We start from the raw sequence: 17,165 nt of genomic DNA on the forward strand, positions 1-17,165 counted from the left end.
TCGTTTAAGGAGGCCGCACGTGGAATTCTGCCACGGGCCAACAGGAACCTCTGGGTGGTGGCCCTGAGTATCGACACTGGCTTCGAATCAGGCGCGTGCGCAAGTCAATTGCGTTTTCACGTATTTGCTCAGATAATGTGTAGTTTATGGGAGGCTGCGCTGCGGACAGCAAATGGGGGCAGCACTTACGTGCTCACAATTCTCTTCCCATTGCTGACCAGCGTGTGGTATATAACAATGCGGATTTAATTTTAAAAAAATCTCGACAGCATCGGGGATGGAGTTGCCAGCTGTCCTGCTTTGACCCGGACGGTCAGGGAATCGGCACGTGTTCGGGGCGGCGACAGTTGGCTGTGTCAAGATTCGGCGGTGTTGCGTTGAACTTGATGACAGTGTTTGATCGCAGTGTTTGATATACCTAGGCTGATTGGGAAATAAGTCCAAGTTGAGGTGTGTGGAAACGGTGGCACGCCCCTGGGGACTGCCAAAAAGTCTACACACGTAGGCGCTGTATCTTATGGTTGACATCGCCCAGCACCAACGAGAGGCACACTACGATTGACTACAGAAGTTAAAGTAGAATGGACCAATCTTGATTTGTAGCTTTCGTGACTGCAGGAATCCATACTCTTTGGTTCTTTCGGTAAAGTCACGAAGGTAGAAAAATAATAGAACACGACGTTTCGATCGCAACACAAGCAATCATCATGAGCAGTATTTTTTATTGCTGTGGTTGTCCCACCTGATGACGATTGCTTGTGTTGCGATCGAAACGTCGTGATCTATTATTTTTCTACCTACGTGACTTTACCAAAAGAACCAAATATTACAGAATGGACCATTGAATCGAATTGCGAGTCTTTCCCACCCGTAATACGCACCTCGTGACTGCCTGCCTCTACCTCCGCTGTGCTGGAGCAAAAATATAATACCAGGTACGACTCTACACGTTTAGGATGAGGCCCAAGCCATATTCGTATACCAAGTAATTTAGCTACACATGGCCGCAAATGAAACTCAGGTCACTGAAATTGTAGCAGTGGTGAGTGCCACTGCAGAACCTGTACACGAAGACAAAGATCTCCTGCTACGAGTGTTTGAACAATTGCCGATGGTGAGCACCTATTAAGACTGGCACGGCGCACAAGGGGGATGGTGTGGCCTGTACCACGTCAAACCGCCTTTGTCTCTCCAGCGCTGATGTTTACATGTTGCACAATATACCAATTTAAAGCTGAGTTTCCCTAGGGAAGCCCAGAATAAATTCTGATACCACTCTTCAGCACAGTACTGTAAACTCATTCCTGCATCTGCGTCAGTTGCCAAATGTGAATAACTCGCCTCCTATTTCTCTGAAAAGTTGTAAAAAAAAATTGGAATGGCATTCTGGTGTCTGACTCTGCCCGTCTATTGCCTCGCCTTCTACTCCCCCCACCACCTGCCCTTGACATGCATGCCCAGTCACCCCGAATGACATCCCGACCATCATTCCCAGCCTAACTCCTTCCGTCATTGATCCTCTGCCTGCCAAACCCATCCATCACTGCCTATCCACTCTCGCCCTTTACATCACAAGCTTCATTAATGCCCCTCAGCCAGTGGTGGATCCAAGGGGGTGGGGGAATGCCGGTGATGCCCCCCCTCCCTCACCCCACTACCAATCCCACTAGAGACCCCAAAAATGTGTATTTTATTGATATTCACAAGAGACAATACACTGAATGCGTATTGAGCAATGCAAGGCCCTATTTTAAGAGCTTGAAATTTCAAGACTCCCTGCCTCCTTCCCCCCTCCCCAACCTTCTTGAGAATTTTCTAGATCTGCCCCTGCGCCTCTAAGCCTCGACACTACTGCTGTCAATCCCATCCTGAGAACAACAAAAAATCACGGCAAACCTCAACATCCACGTGACCTTCCCTGCTACCTCAAAGCTCCGGTTCTGTGGGCAGCGGCTTCAAAAGTGATCGCCGCGCACCCCTCTTAAACGCACCTCCAGCCACGGTCTTCGTGATCCGTCATCAATCTGGCTTCCACCAAGGCCACACCGCTGAATCCCCGCTCCCCCCTACGTGTGCTAAATCACGTTCTTCTCCCCTCAGACGTGCATCCTTCTCGCTTCGAGTTCTCGTTGGTGCTTTCAACACCATCAACCACTCCATCCTTCTTAAGCGCCCTCCATAACTATCCCAGTGACCCCGGGACACTTCTCTCCTGTTTCTACTTTAACCTCTCAAAACCTCTCCTTCAATATTTACCTACAAGGACTGTCTTCCAAAACCCCTGTGCTACGGTGTCCCAAAAAAGACTGCAGTTTGCGTGATGGTTGTTGCTCCTTGACGAGATCAGCAAGGTAAATGTGGTTCATTTGTGGCAAGCGTTTGTGTGTACAGAGTGGGACCTTATAATGTATTCGAGTGCAGCATGGGCGTGTGACTTGGTCACCTGTTTGGAGGTGGATGTGGAATCGCAACAATCCCCTCCGTCGTAGTGGCAGTAGGCGTTGTTGTTCATCGGATCACAGTACCCATCTCCGACCCATAACTAAACACCACACAAGTGCACACACAGCCCACATCAAAATTAAGAATGATAATCATGATACGGGTGCTCTTTAGTTTTCCAGCAGAGCCACCCTGAGTCTCTGGAAGGAGTGGAACAATTACGCGAGTTCATCAAATAATGTTGATTCTTAAACTCATGACACATGCATTGAATTGTATGTGGAGAAAATCAACGTATTTATATTTATATGTATTATATATATGATATCTAGACATGTTCGGGCACGTTGAGGGTGATTTGGTCATGGATTAAAACTTGAAGATCTGCTACAGCAGGGTAAAGAAATAACGAGTGTAAACATTAATTCAGTGGAACTTTTCCAGCCATATTCCATCGTGCATTCAAAAGTGCACGTGGAATTTTACTCACACGAAAGGATTTACATTTATTGAGCGCTTAAATGCAACTGCACCTCAGAGTGGTGCACAAAAGGCATAAATAAAATGAAGTGGGAAATGACGGTACAGAACAGGAAAAAGAGATCTAAAGATAAAAGAAAAATGAAGATGTAAATTCCAGATTCGTATGCAGTTTAGAGGGTATTGCAATTCAGGGTCATGAATCTTGACTTAAAGCGTTCGTGACTGCAGGAATTCATATTCCCTGGGTCTTTCGGCAAAGTTACGAAGATAGGTTTAAAGAAAATAAGAAAAAACGACGTTTCGATCGCAACACAAGCGTTTCTTCATCAGGAAGAGGGGGTTAGCTTCTATAGGGAAACTGTTTATAGAGGTTTGAAATGGGCGTAGCCCAAATGTCAGCAGCCAATGTTAATGTGAGTGGTGGGCTTTTCCACCAATCAAAGGGCTGCCCAGTAAAAATTTGCATGTTAATGTAAGATCGTTGAGCGGCCTCCACGGTAAAATGTCTCACACGAACACAGCCACTTCGCTCGCCGAACTCGAGGTTGCTACTCTGCAATCTCCCATTAACATGCTCATCTCTCACATTAACATAGCCACCTCAGGGCGCTGGCCGTGGATGCCGCTCAACGATTTCACATTAACATGCTCATTTTTGATAATTGTTTTTTTACCCTTTTATCTGGCAACAAAACTGACACCTTTTTTACACATGGTGTTGGTCCAACACCATGTGAGACTAGGCTCTAAGGAAAGCTGTCTCGGGTGTGGACCAATCAACTTCAAGGACAGTGCATACATTATCAGAGTTATGTTTTTTTTGTTTGCATTACGACTGCAGGTATTGTGGTCTATGCAAACATGACTCCTTGTAAAAAAAGGTGTCCGTTTTGTTGCCAGATAAAAGGGTACAAAAACAATTATCATATTTTTCTACTGCCAAATGAGGTTCCAATGATGCTAATTTTTACTGGGCAGCCCTCTGATTGGTGGAAAACCCACCACCGTCACGGTCGCTGCCCACCACTCGCACTAACATTGGCTGCTGACATTTGGGCTACGCCCATTTCAAACCTTTCTAAACAGTTTCCCTTTAGAAGCTAACCCCCTCTTCCTGATGACGAACGCTTGTGTTGCGATCGAAACGTCGTAGTTATTTCTTATTTTCTTTGAACCTATCTAGGTGATTCAGGGTCATGGTTTGGCTCAAGAATCGAAAATAAAAAATAGTGGTGAATATAGCGGCCTCTAGTGGCTGCGGGGGTCATGTGAACACATATACGAATAGAAAAACAGCGATGGTTCCACGCACGCTTTCGATGGGTTGCATTGTGAGCTTAGCGATCAATATTGATTGACGTTACACCTCTTAACGTGTAAGTACACCAAATGTATCGCAATGAGTATTGCTTATTATACATCCTCTCAATCTTTAAATTTTATTGCAAGAAAGGTAAAGCTGAACACCTGTAATTATTTGCAAATGCCACAACTGGCAGAAGGGCCTCAAATTGAGGGAGGGCCGACAGAGCCCCTCTCAATGGTTTCTGGCCTCATCCATGCTGGCCAGATGCCTTTGATGATAATAGTTTTATTGGTTTCTGCGTTTAATTTATACCGCAGCTACTGCCCAGGCACACACACAACAGATTGCTTGTAACTACTTATAACCAGAATGTGTCTTTGTACTGCAAATCTGCTTTAATTAAAACGCGTTGTTTAAAGAATTAACGACGGGTTCTTTTTCTTCGCTCCAGGTTTTATTTCTTTCTCTTGGGCAAGCCGCTGTAACCTCAATCTAGCCCAGCCTTTGCAGGAGAGGAAAAAATTAGTTCTGGATTTTCTGTTGACTTTGTAAAAAAGCCCAGCTGGAAAGGGAAGTCTGGTTCAAACACATATCTCATATGTGGCAGCAACTGGGCACGTCCACAAATGCAAACACCCCACCAAGCATGCGTTCGTATAAAGGGCGTCCATAAAGGTGTCATCCATGACTAAGATGCTGCCACTGTGGTGAAATGGTTGGCACAACTGGGCTTGCGATCCAGAGGGTCGGTCGGTTCGATTCAATCTCCCGGCGCGGTAGTTAAAACGATGGCGCAAAATTTCTCAAATCCTGAACCCCCCCCACCGCCAACCCCCTCCAACCCCAATATCATTCAGGAGAGGATGGCGCAAGAATTGTAGAGATTGAAAAAAAAAACACATTCACGCGTTAAAAGTTAAGAAACTTTTAAATGAAACGAATTTCAAAGAAGTATTGTTGCAAAATATCCTGGATTATTTCGGAATTGTGCCCAGAACTAGACTGTTAAAATGTAACTGCATAAACAATCAGATATGGTTCATGTGCACTTGCTGGATGGATCATTAAATCGCAAGATTATGAGAGGTGATGGCTGCTTGGGGAAGCCTTCATCCAGCAATGAATTGATCATGGCTGATGATGATGATGAAGAAGTGAAAACGTAAAAAAAACTGCATTGTGATTGCTTTGTCACTACTGATTCAATCTCACACACTTTGAGATTGTGAGCGGGTAAACAATGACAGTAAGATTCAATCCATGGTAAAAATCAAATAAGTGATACGATTACTTGGGTCAATCAGAAATAATTTTATATTGTCATCGGTAATGCAAAACACATGAGCAAACGGAATTCTTATTGAAATGTAATTTTGGACTGTGTTTTACATTACAAAATTCCAATTGTGGCCACAATGTAATAATTTCGAGGCATCTGTATCTGTGAGCCATGTCAGCAGACTAAATTTTTTTTAACGGCCCATAAAAAAAATGTTCAACCGATCGATCGACGCGCGAAGATTAAACCACAGATCGTGACGTGAGATGAGTATCCTTGGGCATGGAAAGTGAAGCTAATTTATGACATTAAAAATCCAACGCTGGACTCCCCGTAGCCTAATTCGGATGATCAAAGTGCAGTAACCTATCTGACAAGCCTACACACATTATGTTGTTAATGAAAGCCAGACGCAGCAAGTGCTATTTTATTATCACTATAGATATATATAATATGCTCCATGTTGCAATGGTTAGCACAGCTGAAATTTTGGTTCGAATTTCTTAAATTCCCCCCCCCCCACCTCTGTCCATCCCAGCAGTGTGAATGGGTGCATGGTGAGGCCACGTGTTACGGAATAAAATGTGGGGCAACTTCCAACTCGTACAAGACGCCTGGCCGGCATGGAAGAGTAGGCCAAGACACCCTCTAGAGGGGCTCTCCAAAGTGAAGGCCGTTCTGCCAGCAGTGGTGGCGTTAGCAAGACATTGCAAGGTTTCACCTTAACCTCTATAAAAAAAGACAAAGATCCACCGAATAGTCTTAACAGACAGTTGGGGCAAGGTGCTGTTAGCGAGCACCGATGAAGGCCACAACGGCAGACGAGGGGGTGGGTGGCCTGCACCATGCCCGGCCGCTTTTGTCTCTCGAGTTTAAAAGTTTACACACCGCACCAGGTACTCATTTGAGGCCCAGTCGACCTAGACAATGCACAGGACCAGTTCAGATACTCATCACTGGTGTTGGCCGTGAGCGGGAATCGAATTTGGGTCGCCGGGGTTGGTAGCGCAGTGCTCTAAACCACTACACTACTCCTCCCCACCAACCTGTATATATACACACACAAACGATATATTTCAAGCTGTTTGAAATTTTGCTTCATTTCACGCGCAAGGTGAAAACGGAGCATCGTACTGTACTTGAAATGGCTGGCAACACTTGGACGCTCGGCCCTTAAAGATGGTTTGTGTTTGAGTTTCGAGCAAAGGAAAGAAGTTCAACATACGTACGTACATACAAAGGGTTCTCACCTCGCAATTTTGGAAGCAGTAGATGGCATGTGGTGGGGGGTGCCACTCCTTCTTCCCCGTGCAGACGATCTCCTGTCGATTGACAAGAACATTTCCGCATCGAATCATTTACTACTCGTGATAAAATTTTTTTAAAAAATGTAAAAAACTCCTTGGGCTTGGGTCGAGTCAAATGCCGCAATTTGTGTCGTACACTCACATTTACCCGACGCGGACGATCAGTAAGGTTTGTCACGCGAACGTAACGTGCCAATTTGTCACTGCTTCAGCCCCCCCGCCCGGTTGCGTGTTGGGCGAGCAAACACCCCAATCACTGTGAGCCTACAGTTAGAGGGACCCGAGGGAGGGGGGGAGCGTTAATGTATTTGTATATGTGTAGTGACATGGAATGGGTCACTACGTAGCATAGCGCGGTTTGCTGGCAGAGAAGGGGATCTGCAGTTGCAGCAGCCCTGTCTGTCAGCAGGTCACGTAATAAGTCAGAGAGAGGGGGGGGAAATGTGATGTGTGGGGGCACGTGAAGTAAGCCCGGGAACCCGCTAGTATGTTCTAGAAGGGGGGCGTGGCCGGGGCGGAGCGAGGCCACGCCGGGTAAATAAAAGGGGACCCCGAGCGAAGGCTTGGGGCTGTCGCCTGGAGTGGAATCCTGCCGGGCTGCTGGAGTCTTTGTCAACGTCTTCACCTTCTCGGCATCGTCAGTCCGGCAGTCTGCCAGTTGTCCTGACTGAGAGTTGTAGTTGTCCCTTGCTACTTGTGAAGGCTGTTAATGAATACAGTGCCTCCTTCTCCTCGTGTCTCCGAGTGCGTCACTACATATGTATATTGTTTGCTACATTCTGCACCTGCTGGTAATGACGCCATTGCTGCCACTACCACCACGCAGCTTTAAACAGGTCTTGTGTGTCTGCTGAACTTCTTTCACATTGTACCGTGCTCATCGGATGAGAGAACCGCCCTCGAAAGTAGATTTGACAGAGCTACCTCTGATATTAGAATCGATATTACTAATGGATCACTCGATGCATCGTAAAAGCGACTGCTGTTGCACGTTGTCACAAAAGTAAAGAACTCCACTTGAGTGTTTTTTGTCTGTTTTAAAACCATTTATCCTCCCCCTTCATAACAGAGATGCAGGCGTGCAACGAAAACGTAAATACACCTTCATGCCGACACATAACAGGAGCCTGCCGTGATTTAAACCAACGCTGCAGCTGTCTACAGCCAACTAAAAAACAAATCAAGAAAGCTTGGTTTCAAGAATGCAATGCCACTGCTGCTCAGACTAAAAAAAACATCCTCGCAATGTCAACACAAGGTGACATGGCTCAGCAGCAGCAGCGCATTTGCCGCTTGTTTGCAGATTTTTGCGCTTCAAGCCCATGGACCGCCCTGGTTAATCATGGTGGTTTTTACTGACCGAAGGAATATGCACCGTTTGTTTCGCAGTGGACCCTAAACATCCCGTGAGGTCACACAGAAAAGAGGTTAGGTGTGCACTGGCATCCGCGTCCAAATTTTATGAAAATTCTCACAATGTACTTCATTGAGAAAAGCCACATCGCAACTCCCGCGCTGGCAGACTAGCGCGTAAACCTGCAGCAGCAGGGCACTGGGATTGTTGAGACGAGATGCGAGTGATGCAAGGCGCTTTCAGCTGCTGAGGCATTTAACCCTTTCCCGTGTCTGAGATGTCTCCAAGTTACAGGGTGGGGTCCCATCCACCGCCCAATTTCAGAACACGCAAGAAGTTCAGTGTTAATTTTATTTAGAGAGACATAGCGCCACTGTTTTTAAATACATTGCAGAGAACTGTAGCGACACGACCTCACTCTGCGATAGCTGGCGCAAAACTGTGCCACACGCCCTCCCGCATGGCTTTTACGTGTACGAACATCATCGGAACAGAATCGGAAGCACACGTGAGTCAACGGAATAGAATTGGGAAGAACAACTGATGGCGTACACGTTACATATGCATAAGTCATCGGAACGGGAAAGGGTTGGGGGGGGGGGTGCCCTCCGCACGAAAATCCTCATGCGCGGCTTCAAGAAAGGACTGACCTCAACTTTGGTGGGGAGTGTCCAGTACGGCAGCGACAGGGCGGTGACGTTCTCCGGGAGGGTGACATTCTCAGGGAGCAAGACGGAGTCGCTCTGTGGGATCAGGCAGGTTGGCTTGCACACGGATCCTGGCAACAGGGAGAAACCAAACCATCACCATCGTTGTCATAACGTGTAGATGTTGAACTGATTCTTGTGTTTAGTCCTTACCCCCCCCCGCCGCCAAACTTCCGATTAGCATGGTTGGCTACGTGCGGTGCGAAAGAAGTTCAACATACATATACGTTCACTGTGACGAAGCCGTTGGATGACTCCGAATCTGTAGTGATCGAGATTTCGTGTCTGCATGGCGCCCAGGCTCCTGCCCTCGGAGCTCAAAAACTCGGAGTCAATGCAGACTTGTAAGTCTCGGCGGAAGACCCATCTGTTTAAAGGGCCTCTCTCTAGTTCTCCATCTTGTCCCTTTAATTCATTCTCTCCCTCATTACTTCTCACTGAGTTTTTCACCTTTACATGCTTGGTATTCTGAGATCAAATTGATTAACGGCACCCTATGAATCAAAATTATCATAATTACGACCGACTGTTCAGCTGAACGTAACTCAATGATTCCTGTGCTCATGTTCAAAGTTCATTTATTAGGTATAGCCCTGTGAGCCATTCGGCTCTTGAATCGGGTGCAACCGAAACAAACAAAAAACAAAAACATGAACTCAATCCGCCGGACCTCTGTCTCATGCATACCACACTGCAGGTCACCACGATCCTCTTTCTGCCTCTCTCATCACGTCTGATTTGACTTGAGAATTGTCTTGCATCGCCGCCTCTTCTCCCCAAAAGCTCTTACATAACCTTGCTCAGTTCAAGCAACGTGTTGCCTATTTGGCGTGGTTTGTCGTTGGCCACCTGACGATTTGAGTCGTTGGGGCCTGGTGCTCATTTTGATTGCGTGATGAAAAAAATGTAATGAAAAATGTCGGGGGCCCATTGACAACGCTTCACAACAGCAAACAAGACTACACGTGCAAACGTGCCTGCCACATAACTATAAGTGCGAAATTGTGTCATCAAAACATTTGTGTCTGGAATATACAATTAAGTAGAAATGTATCAAATTAATGTTTTGAGATGCGGTCATATTTAGATAGTTTGTAAATCCAAATTGTGCTTCTTTTATTTGAGCCATGTGAGGGCACCACTAAAATGTACAGGTCTCTTTTTGGTAATAGCACAATGATGAATGTTAATTGCAATGCGCCATAATCAACGCCACAGCGATTGCATGCAAAACAAAGCCTTTCTTGACGTAAAACCAGTGAGAGGGAACGAATGTTAATTGTGGAAGAGGCACCACAATTTTCCAGGTTTTTTGCAAAGTAACACTGATGAAGGCGCACATTCTCAAAATCTAGCATTCACTTTAATCAGATACTAATCACTTCACTCGATGATATTGACGAATACGTGAATGATAGCCTTGAACTCCAAAATGTATCTCAGTGATAACTCTTGAGTCGGAGTGACGTGTTTCGTGAACATGACATTGGGCAGTTCCTCAAACTGAACATTTACATAATTTAAGTTAAATTAATTTATTATTATAAAATATTCGTGGGAAGTCACCAGTGTTGTAATGATTCATCACCCCCCCCCACCCCCACCCCAACGCCACCGTCACGATTCCATGACGAATATTAAAGAATCTCAATTCGATTATATAAGCTATATACTTATTTTACATTTTGGTGAATGTGACAAGCCACTCCCCAGTAAATATGGAAGGTTGGGCCAACAATTGTTCAATGGTTCCAACCATATTCCAACGTTGGCCCAACGTTGCAAGTTGATTGGGTGGTGGACAACAGAGCAACTGTGAATCCACCACCTGCATATGGAAAGAAAACCCACCAGTTCTTACACACCTGATTCGATGCACATATCATTATGAGCTTAAGCATCCATTTTTGTTGTTGTTAATGATTCATTTATGCACCTCTTTTTAGACCTCTAAGAGTAGACGGGCTCCAAACCGGTGGGTCTGCAAAGCACTGGATGGCCTACGCAAGGCCGGTGGGGGCTGGGTGGCCCCCCGCTGCCCCCCCTCGCCGCGCCCCCCCCCCTGCGCCCCCCCGCCTTGCCCTCCACCAGATGGTGTGCCAAACTGTTAACGGATTTGGACGATTTGGAGAAGATTTTATTTTGAAATACAAAAGAATGTTGACGGTTGACTTCGGTCCGCAGGCCTAATACGTTGGGAATCACCGCGACTCTACAGGAAAGTGAGAGTGCTGTGTAGGCAATCTTGTTCAACTTAAATAAATAAATAGACTTCAATACACCAGTGACGGATTACACCATCAAATTCCTGGGCAGTTCAGCACAGATGGGAGGAGGGGAACACGACTAGATGGAAAAATGCACTCTACTAATAATCACCAGCGACTAACTTCATTCTTAAATCAGCCATCAGGAACATGGGGCCATCCCAGCTTAGTTCAATAATAAACTTGGTTAAAGATCAGCGGGGAGGAGCGAACAGAGGATGATCCAGACACAAAACTCCCCCAAAAAGCTCAGTACGTTCCATAGCTAATTACAAGCATGTGCCCGGCTTAATAAGAGATACTGTGGAGTGAAAGTGAAAAGTGTAAGCGTCCATTGTGAATCGAGAGAGACAAAGTCTTTATTCGTGAATTGACCGCGGTTGATGGTGGCTGTCATTGTCACGTTTACACTGCAGCCAACCTGAAGCATTCGGATCGATAATAAACAAACGCACCGCCATTTATTCATCCACTGCTGGATGACAAAAAACAAGGTAAAAGATCCCCCGTATAGCCCTAACAGACTGAAGGGGTAAGTGCTGTTAGCGAGCACCTATGAAGGCCAGAACGGTACACGAGGGGGTGGGTGGCCAGCACCACGCCCGACCGCCTTTGTCTACCCAGTGGCGATGTTTACACACCGCACCGGGTACTCATTTGAGGCTGAGTCGACCTAGGAGAGGCCCGGGACCGGTCCAGATAATCGTCACTGGTGTTGGCCGTGAACAGGAATCGAACCCGTGTCGCTGGGTTCATACTGCAGTAACGCCAACCGCCACGCCACTGCCCAAACCCCAATATGTTCAAGCAACTAAACGTTGTGCAAAACTTGGCGACGATTTGCTTGCATTGTACTAAGTGTAGCCACCAATAGAACATTCCTTTAACCAGGTTTCCAACCGATGTTTGTTTTTGTCTTCTTCCAACTTCCATTTATTAAAATAAAAGTTTTTTTCTGTAAGTGTGCATGTTGAACTTCTTCTGCACCGTATGTAGCCAACCAACAGGCACAGTTGGCTACGTACGGCAGCCAACCGATTGTTTTTTGGAAAGCTAATTGGATAAAAATGTGTACGTCCTTAATGTTTTGTTGAATATATGATAATCAGGAGACTCCTGAAAAAACACAGCAAAAATCTCACCCAACTCGATACCAGTGGTGGCCACTCCAGACAAAAAGTCTTGTTTCGAAATGTGGCAAGTTACCCGTCTAATTCAAATAATAAAAACTTGGATACATTTCACTGAATATCCATTGCATTATTTATCCTACTTTTGAACCGCATTTATTTACGCGTGTGCTTGATTGCGATGTTTTTGTGCATGGCTTTGGCTGTCTTGTCCCTGTCCAAGACTCTACAGATGTTTTTCATTGTATACATGTGTAATGGCTTCAACTGAGTCGCAGACGTAGACTTGGAGGCAACACATTTATTCAGTTCCAACACACGGGGTAACTTTCCCATTAACAGAATGACAACCTATGGTGATGACCACCAGGCTAACTACACTAGTTACCACGTGACTGGTGTAGCTAGCCAGGTGGTGACCACCAGGCTAACTACACTAGCTACAACGTAACTGCTACTACGGACCAGGACCAACAGCTTCGGCCTGGGTCCACGTGTTGGAGACTCGTTGAACGGAGAACGTAGACGAAGGTTTCTTCCAGGATGAACAACAACCCTGGTCCCTCTTGGGACCCGGCTTATATTCTCTGTGGCGTGGCCGGCTCCGCCCTTGGCCACGTCCACCTTCCAGAATCCTCGGGAAGGATCTGGGTCCCAATCACGTGGCAATCCCTGGCCCCCTCTTGGGGCCCCTTTGTAGACTTCACTGGTCACGTGTCCTCCCGGGTCAACCAGAGTGCCATGACCTCGAGTAAACTTATCCTTCGGCCGGCACTCACAAATCCTGTCCTGTAGGGTTGGCACTGCACGCAAAGCGTGGTGCCATCTAGCGCTATCAATCAGCACTCACCGGGCCCCTCTAGGGCCGGTACTACACCCACACCATCGTGGTATCCGCGATGTCGTTACACCGCACGCCGTGCCTCTCTAGGGCCGGCACTGCACGTTGACATCCCACGATGTCACAACACATGCATACTGTACTAGCTATGGGACCATTTCACCCGTAACAAGATACAGAATGATAATAAAGGTTTTACTCGACAGTGTCCTGTTGTGGATAAGTTGTAGATTTTTGTAATGCATGTATCCACGTTTGATTACGTGTGCCGTGCCCGCCTTCATAGGTGCTCACTAACAGCACTTGCTCCAACAGTTTGTTCAAGCTATACAGAGGATCCGTGTGACTGTGTGTTACTCTCGCGTCACTAGACATTGGACACCCTTACAAATTGAATATTCCATTGCGTGGGATTATGCAGGTATAACTATCTGAATTGAAATACATGTGCTGTGACTGTGATTGTCACTGTGCGATGCCGGGCTTACGAAGCCACGTTGGATAATGTGTTGGCATTATGTGTATCCCACTTTCTGGGCGTAATACCAGCCCTAGCGGGGCTTGGGTGAGCGCTGGTCAGTGCGGAGGCACCACGTACAGTGTACGGTGCGGGCTCCCGGTGAGGGAGGGAGAGGGAGTGTCAGCCAGCCATGGTTACGTTGGGGCATGATTTGCTGGTTGACCTGCCGACATGTGACCGGATGATATTGGAGGGGGGCCACAGGTGGATGCGGGCCGCTGGGCGGTCACGTGGTATAAAAGAGCTCTCGGGGAGCCTTCGGGAAAGAGCTCGAGAGATCTAGAAGGTGGGCGGGGCGACGGGCGGAGCCAGCCCCAGCCCAGGCCAATATAACGGGGGCCCCGTGAGGGGCTCGGGGTTCTTCGTGTTGCTGGCGATGAAGATCCACGTCAGGTAAAAGAAGCCTCTAGCCACGCGGTCCGGGACCCAGCTTGTGGTCCGGGCAGGGATAGCGAACCGTGTCTCGTTCTGCCGTAGCATAGCTAGATGAGCATTCAACACCCAAGTGCAGGTTGTGTGATGGTATGTGGATTTATTGAATAAATAGTGTTGCTCCTAAGACAACGTTGGACTCTCTACAACTGGTGTCGGAAGTGGCCAACTTGATAGACTGTAGCTAGCGGTAGACAAGTTTTGTCTACATGTCTTAGAGTTCGTGTACGGGCATCGGACGACGAAGACGACGAGGAGCTGATTCTGCCCATGGCCGCCGAGGATGGAGCGGAGGCGCTGCCGGCAGAGCAGAGTGCAGTCGGGGCGCGCGGCGTCTCGCCATCTTTGGAGGAGCTCGTCAGGGACGTGCATAGCCGTCTCACTGACCTCCTCCAATTGGCATCCTCCATCCTCGTTGAGATGCGGTCCCTGCCCTCGACGGCGAAGGAGGAAGCGGCAGAGTTATCCGGACAGGGCGACTCGGCCGACATTTTACAGAAGGCGGGAACACCATCGCCGCTGCCCACACTCGCGGGCGCCATTTTGCCGCCAGCGGGGAGCACTGAGCCCGTCAAGCTTGAAGCGGGAACGTCCTCGTCGATTGATCTCCAGTCGCTCCGCCGTCGGCTGCCCTTCATTAAAGAATTTGTTGCCGCCAGCGGCGACTGGGTGGCATTTAAGCGGCGATTTCTCACCAATGCCAACTTGGCGGGATGGTCGGAGGCAGATGCGCTGAAAGCGCTGCCCGTCGCCCTCGAGGATGATGCCTTGGCGGCATTCCTCGCCATTCCGCTGTCCGAGAGGTCCACCCTCATGCAGGCGTTTGACCAGATGGCTGCTGTTTTCGAGCCTCCTCTGAACACCCATCAGAAGTTCGCCGTGAGGCGGAAAGGGGATGGTGAGTCGGCTCTTTCCTACCGAAGTGCGCTCTTGGCGCTGGCGAAGGCCGCGTTCCCGAAAATGGACTATGACGGCCTTGACCCCTTGGTCCTCGAGAAGATGTTGGGACTCACTAAAGACCTCCATACTCTGCTCCCCTTCGAGGACGGAGAGGTGGGTTCGCTCAAGATCTCCAGGTGCATAAAGGCGCAGCAAATCCTGCAACGTGACAGGTTGTTTATGACGTGCTCTGCGTCTTCCGCGGAGCCTGGGGCCCACTCAGACGAGGAGCCTGCTCCTGCATGCACGCTGCATCAGCGGAGCGGCAAATCGTCAGGGTGACGGCGATCGGCGGCAGGACGACTGGCGGCGGGCGAGGTCTGCTTCTTCCCAGTCCAGCAGTGGACGGGTCACCTGCTACAACTGCGGCCTACCGGGGCACGTCCAATCGGGCTGCCGGGTTCCTCAACGGCGGCCCCCAGGATGTCCGCCTTCATACGACTCCCTGCTCTCTAAGGCGCCACGCGATTGATGCCTCGCACGCGGCCGCTCGTGTCGGCCTCGCGTGCTCTGGACGTGAAGGACTTGACGACCCGGCCTACTGCTCTTCGTGAGGAGCCGGCTTCGTCAGGTCGATTTCTTGTTCCCCCTGGGCCTTCCAGGGCAGTCGAGCCCAACCCGCTTGGAGGACCAGCATCACGGACTCGTTCAAAGACTCGATTCGCGTAATCCCTACGCATTGCACACTCCCACACCGTCATGGGTTGTCACGCTCGCATGAGTCGTGGTGAGTATTTGGCTGATCCTGCTAGCCATCGAGCTCACGGGCATTTTTACACATTGTGGATGGGATATGTTGATTGTGGGGATCTTGTACGATGCAATTGTTGGGTTGCTAATTTTATTTTATTTCTCTCGCTGTTGTGTGTTTTTTCTCTCTCAGTGTATATATTGTACAGTTGGGTTTGGGTAATTGATTGCGTTGTTTTGTTATTGTTGGAGCAAACTTGTTGTTGTTCTGTATAATTGTACGTCGGTTGCTTACTTGCGGGGGAGTTAGCAGCCGGGATGGCTGGAAGCTACGGAGGGGGGGTAATGTGTTGGCATATTCTTAGGTTTTTTCGGTAAAGTCACGTAGGTAAAACATAAAAATTAATGAAAATAAAATAAAATAAAAAGAAAAATCACGACGTTTCGGAGGCAACACAAGTCTCCGTCATCAGGTGGGACCGTCACAGCCGAAATAGCTGCATCAAGTGAGGCAATGATTCAAGAAGTAATCCCTTATAAGCAAGTTGAAGGGGGGAGGAGAGGGGGGGAGCTCATCAGAATGTGGTAGCCAATGAATGGAACGTATCGGGAGGGAGGGGGGCGGGGCTCAAAGACAGCACGGAGTGCTAAGTACAACGCATCGGGAGGGGGAGGGAGCGGGGCCAAAACAATGGACGACGGCTTGGACGCGGTTGCTGCTGCACACGCCAACACAATGGACAGAGAGGGGGGAGGGGAGGTCTGATACACATGATAGACAAAAGAACAAAAATGCCCATGTTTATACCAATGCTGGCTGAACAATGAAGAGAGCACTGCCAAAAAATAACTGGGGATGTTAACACTCGGTAAAGTAAAGTAAAATAGTGCCTGTCAGATAAGATGGTCCAAAAAAGTGTAATTAAGTCTTTTTTGCGTGGTTGATAACATCTTTCCAATGATTACTAAGTTTGTACCCATCATCACGGTTGAAATTATGTCTGTGTTTGTATATTTGTATGGCTTCGTGTACAAACCTTTGATGGTAGCCGGGAGGTTTGCAGAGAACCTTGGTCTCGGAAAAGACAATTTCATGAGAGCCCACCGAGTTGTAGCAATGATCGGCAACGGCAGAAGAATCAGTTCTGCCGTGTTTCAGATCTGACTTGTGCTCGCGGACACGATCAGAAACATGACGTTTCGTTTCTCCAATGTAGCAATCACCACAAATGCAACTCAATTTGTAGACTCCAGGATACTGTAAGTCAGGAACGACATCCTTCACAGATGGAATCAGATCACGGATTTTATGCACTGTACTGAATCGGACTTGGATCTTATGTTTGTTTAGAATTTTGGAGATCTTTTTGGTCACGCCTGCTATGTATGGTAACGTGATGGTTTTGGTCGGAGTTTCAAGTGGCTGTTTCTGTGTGGTGGGAGAGACAGCTTGGCGGATAGTACGGTC

At 47.9% G+C, this 17,165-nt stretch overlaps 1 protein-coding gene across 3 annotated transcripts in view; it reads right to left on the reverse strand.

Annotated features, from left to right (window-relative positions):
* The window catches only part of LOC144937861 (pappalysin-1-like), a 157,659-nt gene that overhangs the window by 13,311 nt on the left and 127,183 nt on the right, over positions 1-17,165 (reverse strand). For all 3 annotated transcript variants that reach the window (XM_078865385.1, XM_078865386.1, XM_078865384.1), the window contains exons 21-23: positions 8,822-8,949; positions 6,761-6,832; positions 2,444-2,542 (exon numbers count right to left, since the gene is read on the reverse strand). In XM_078865385.1, the coding sequence (XP_078721511.1) occupies positions 2,444-2,542; positions 6,761-6,832; positions 8,822-8,949 (299 nt within the window). The remainder of the gene's footprint in view (positions 1-2,443; positions 2,543-6,760; positions 6,833-8,821; positions 8,950-17,165) is intronic.

The sequence above is a fragment of the Lampetra fluviatilis genome, chromosome 20 (genome assembly GCF_964198595.1).
Source record: "Lampetra fluviatilis chromosome 20, kcLamFluv1.1, whole genome shotgun sequence".
Lineage (NCBI taxonomy): Eukaryota > Metazoa > Chordata > Hyperoartia > Petromyzontiformes > Petromyzontidae > Lampetra > Lampetra fluviatilis.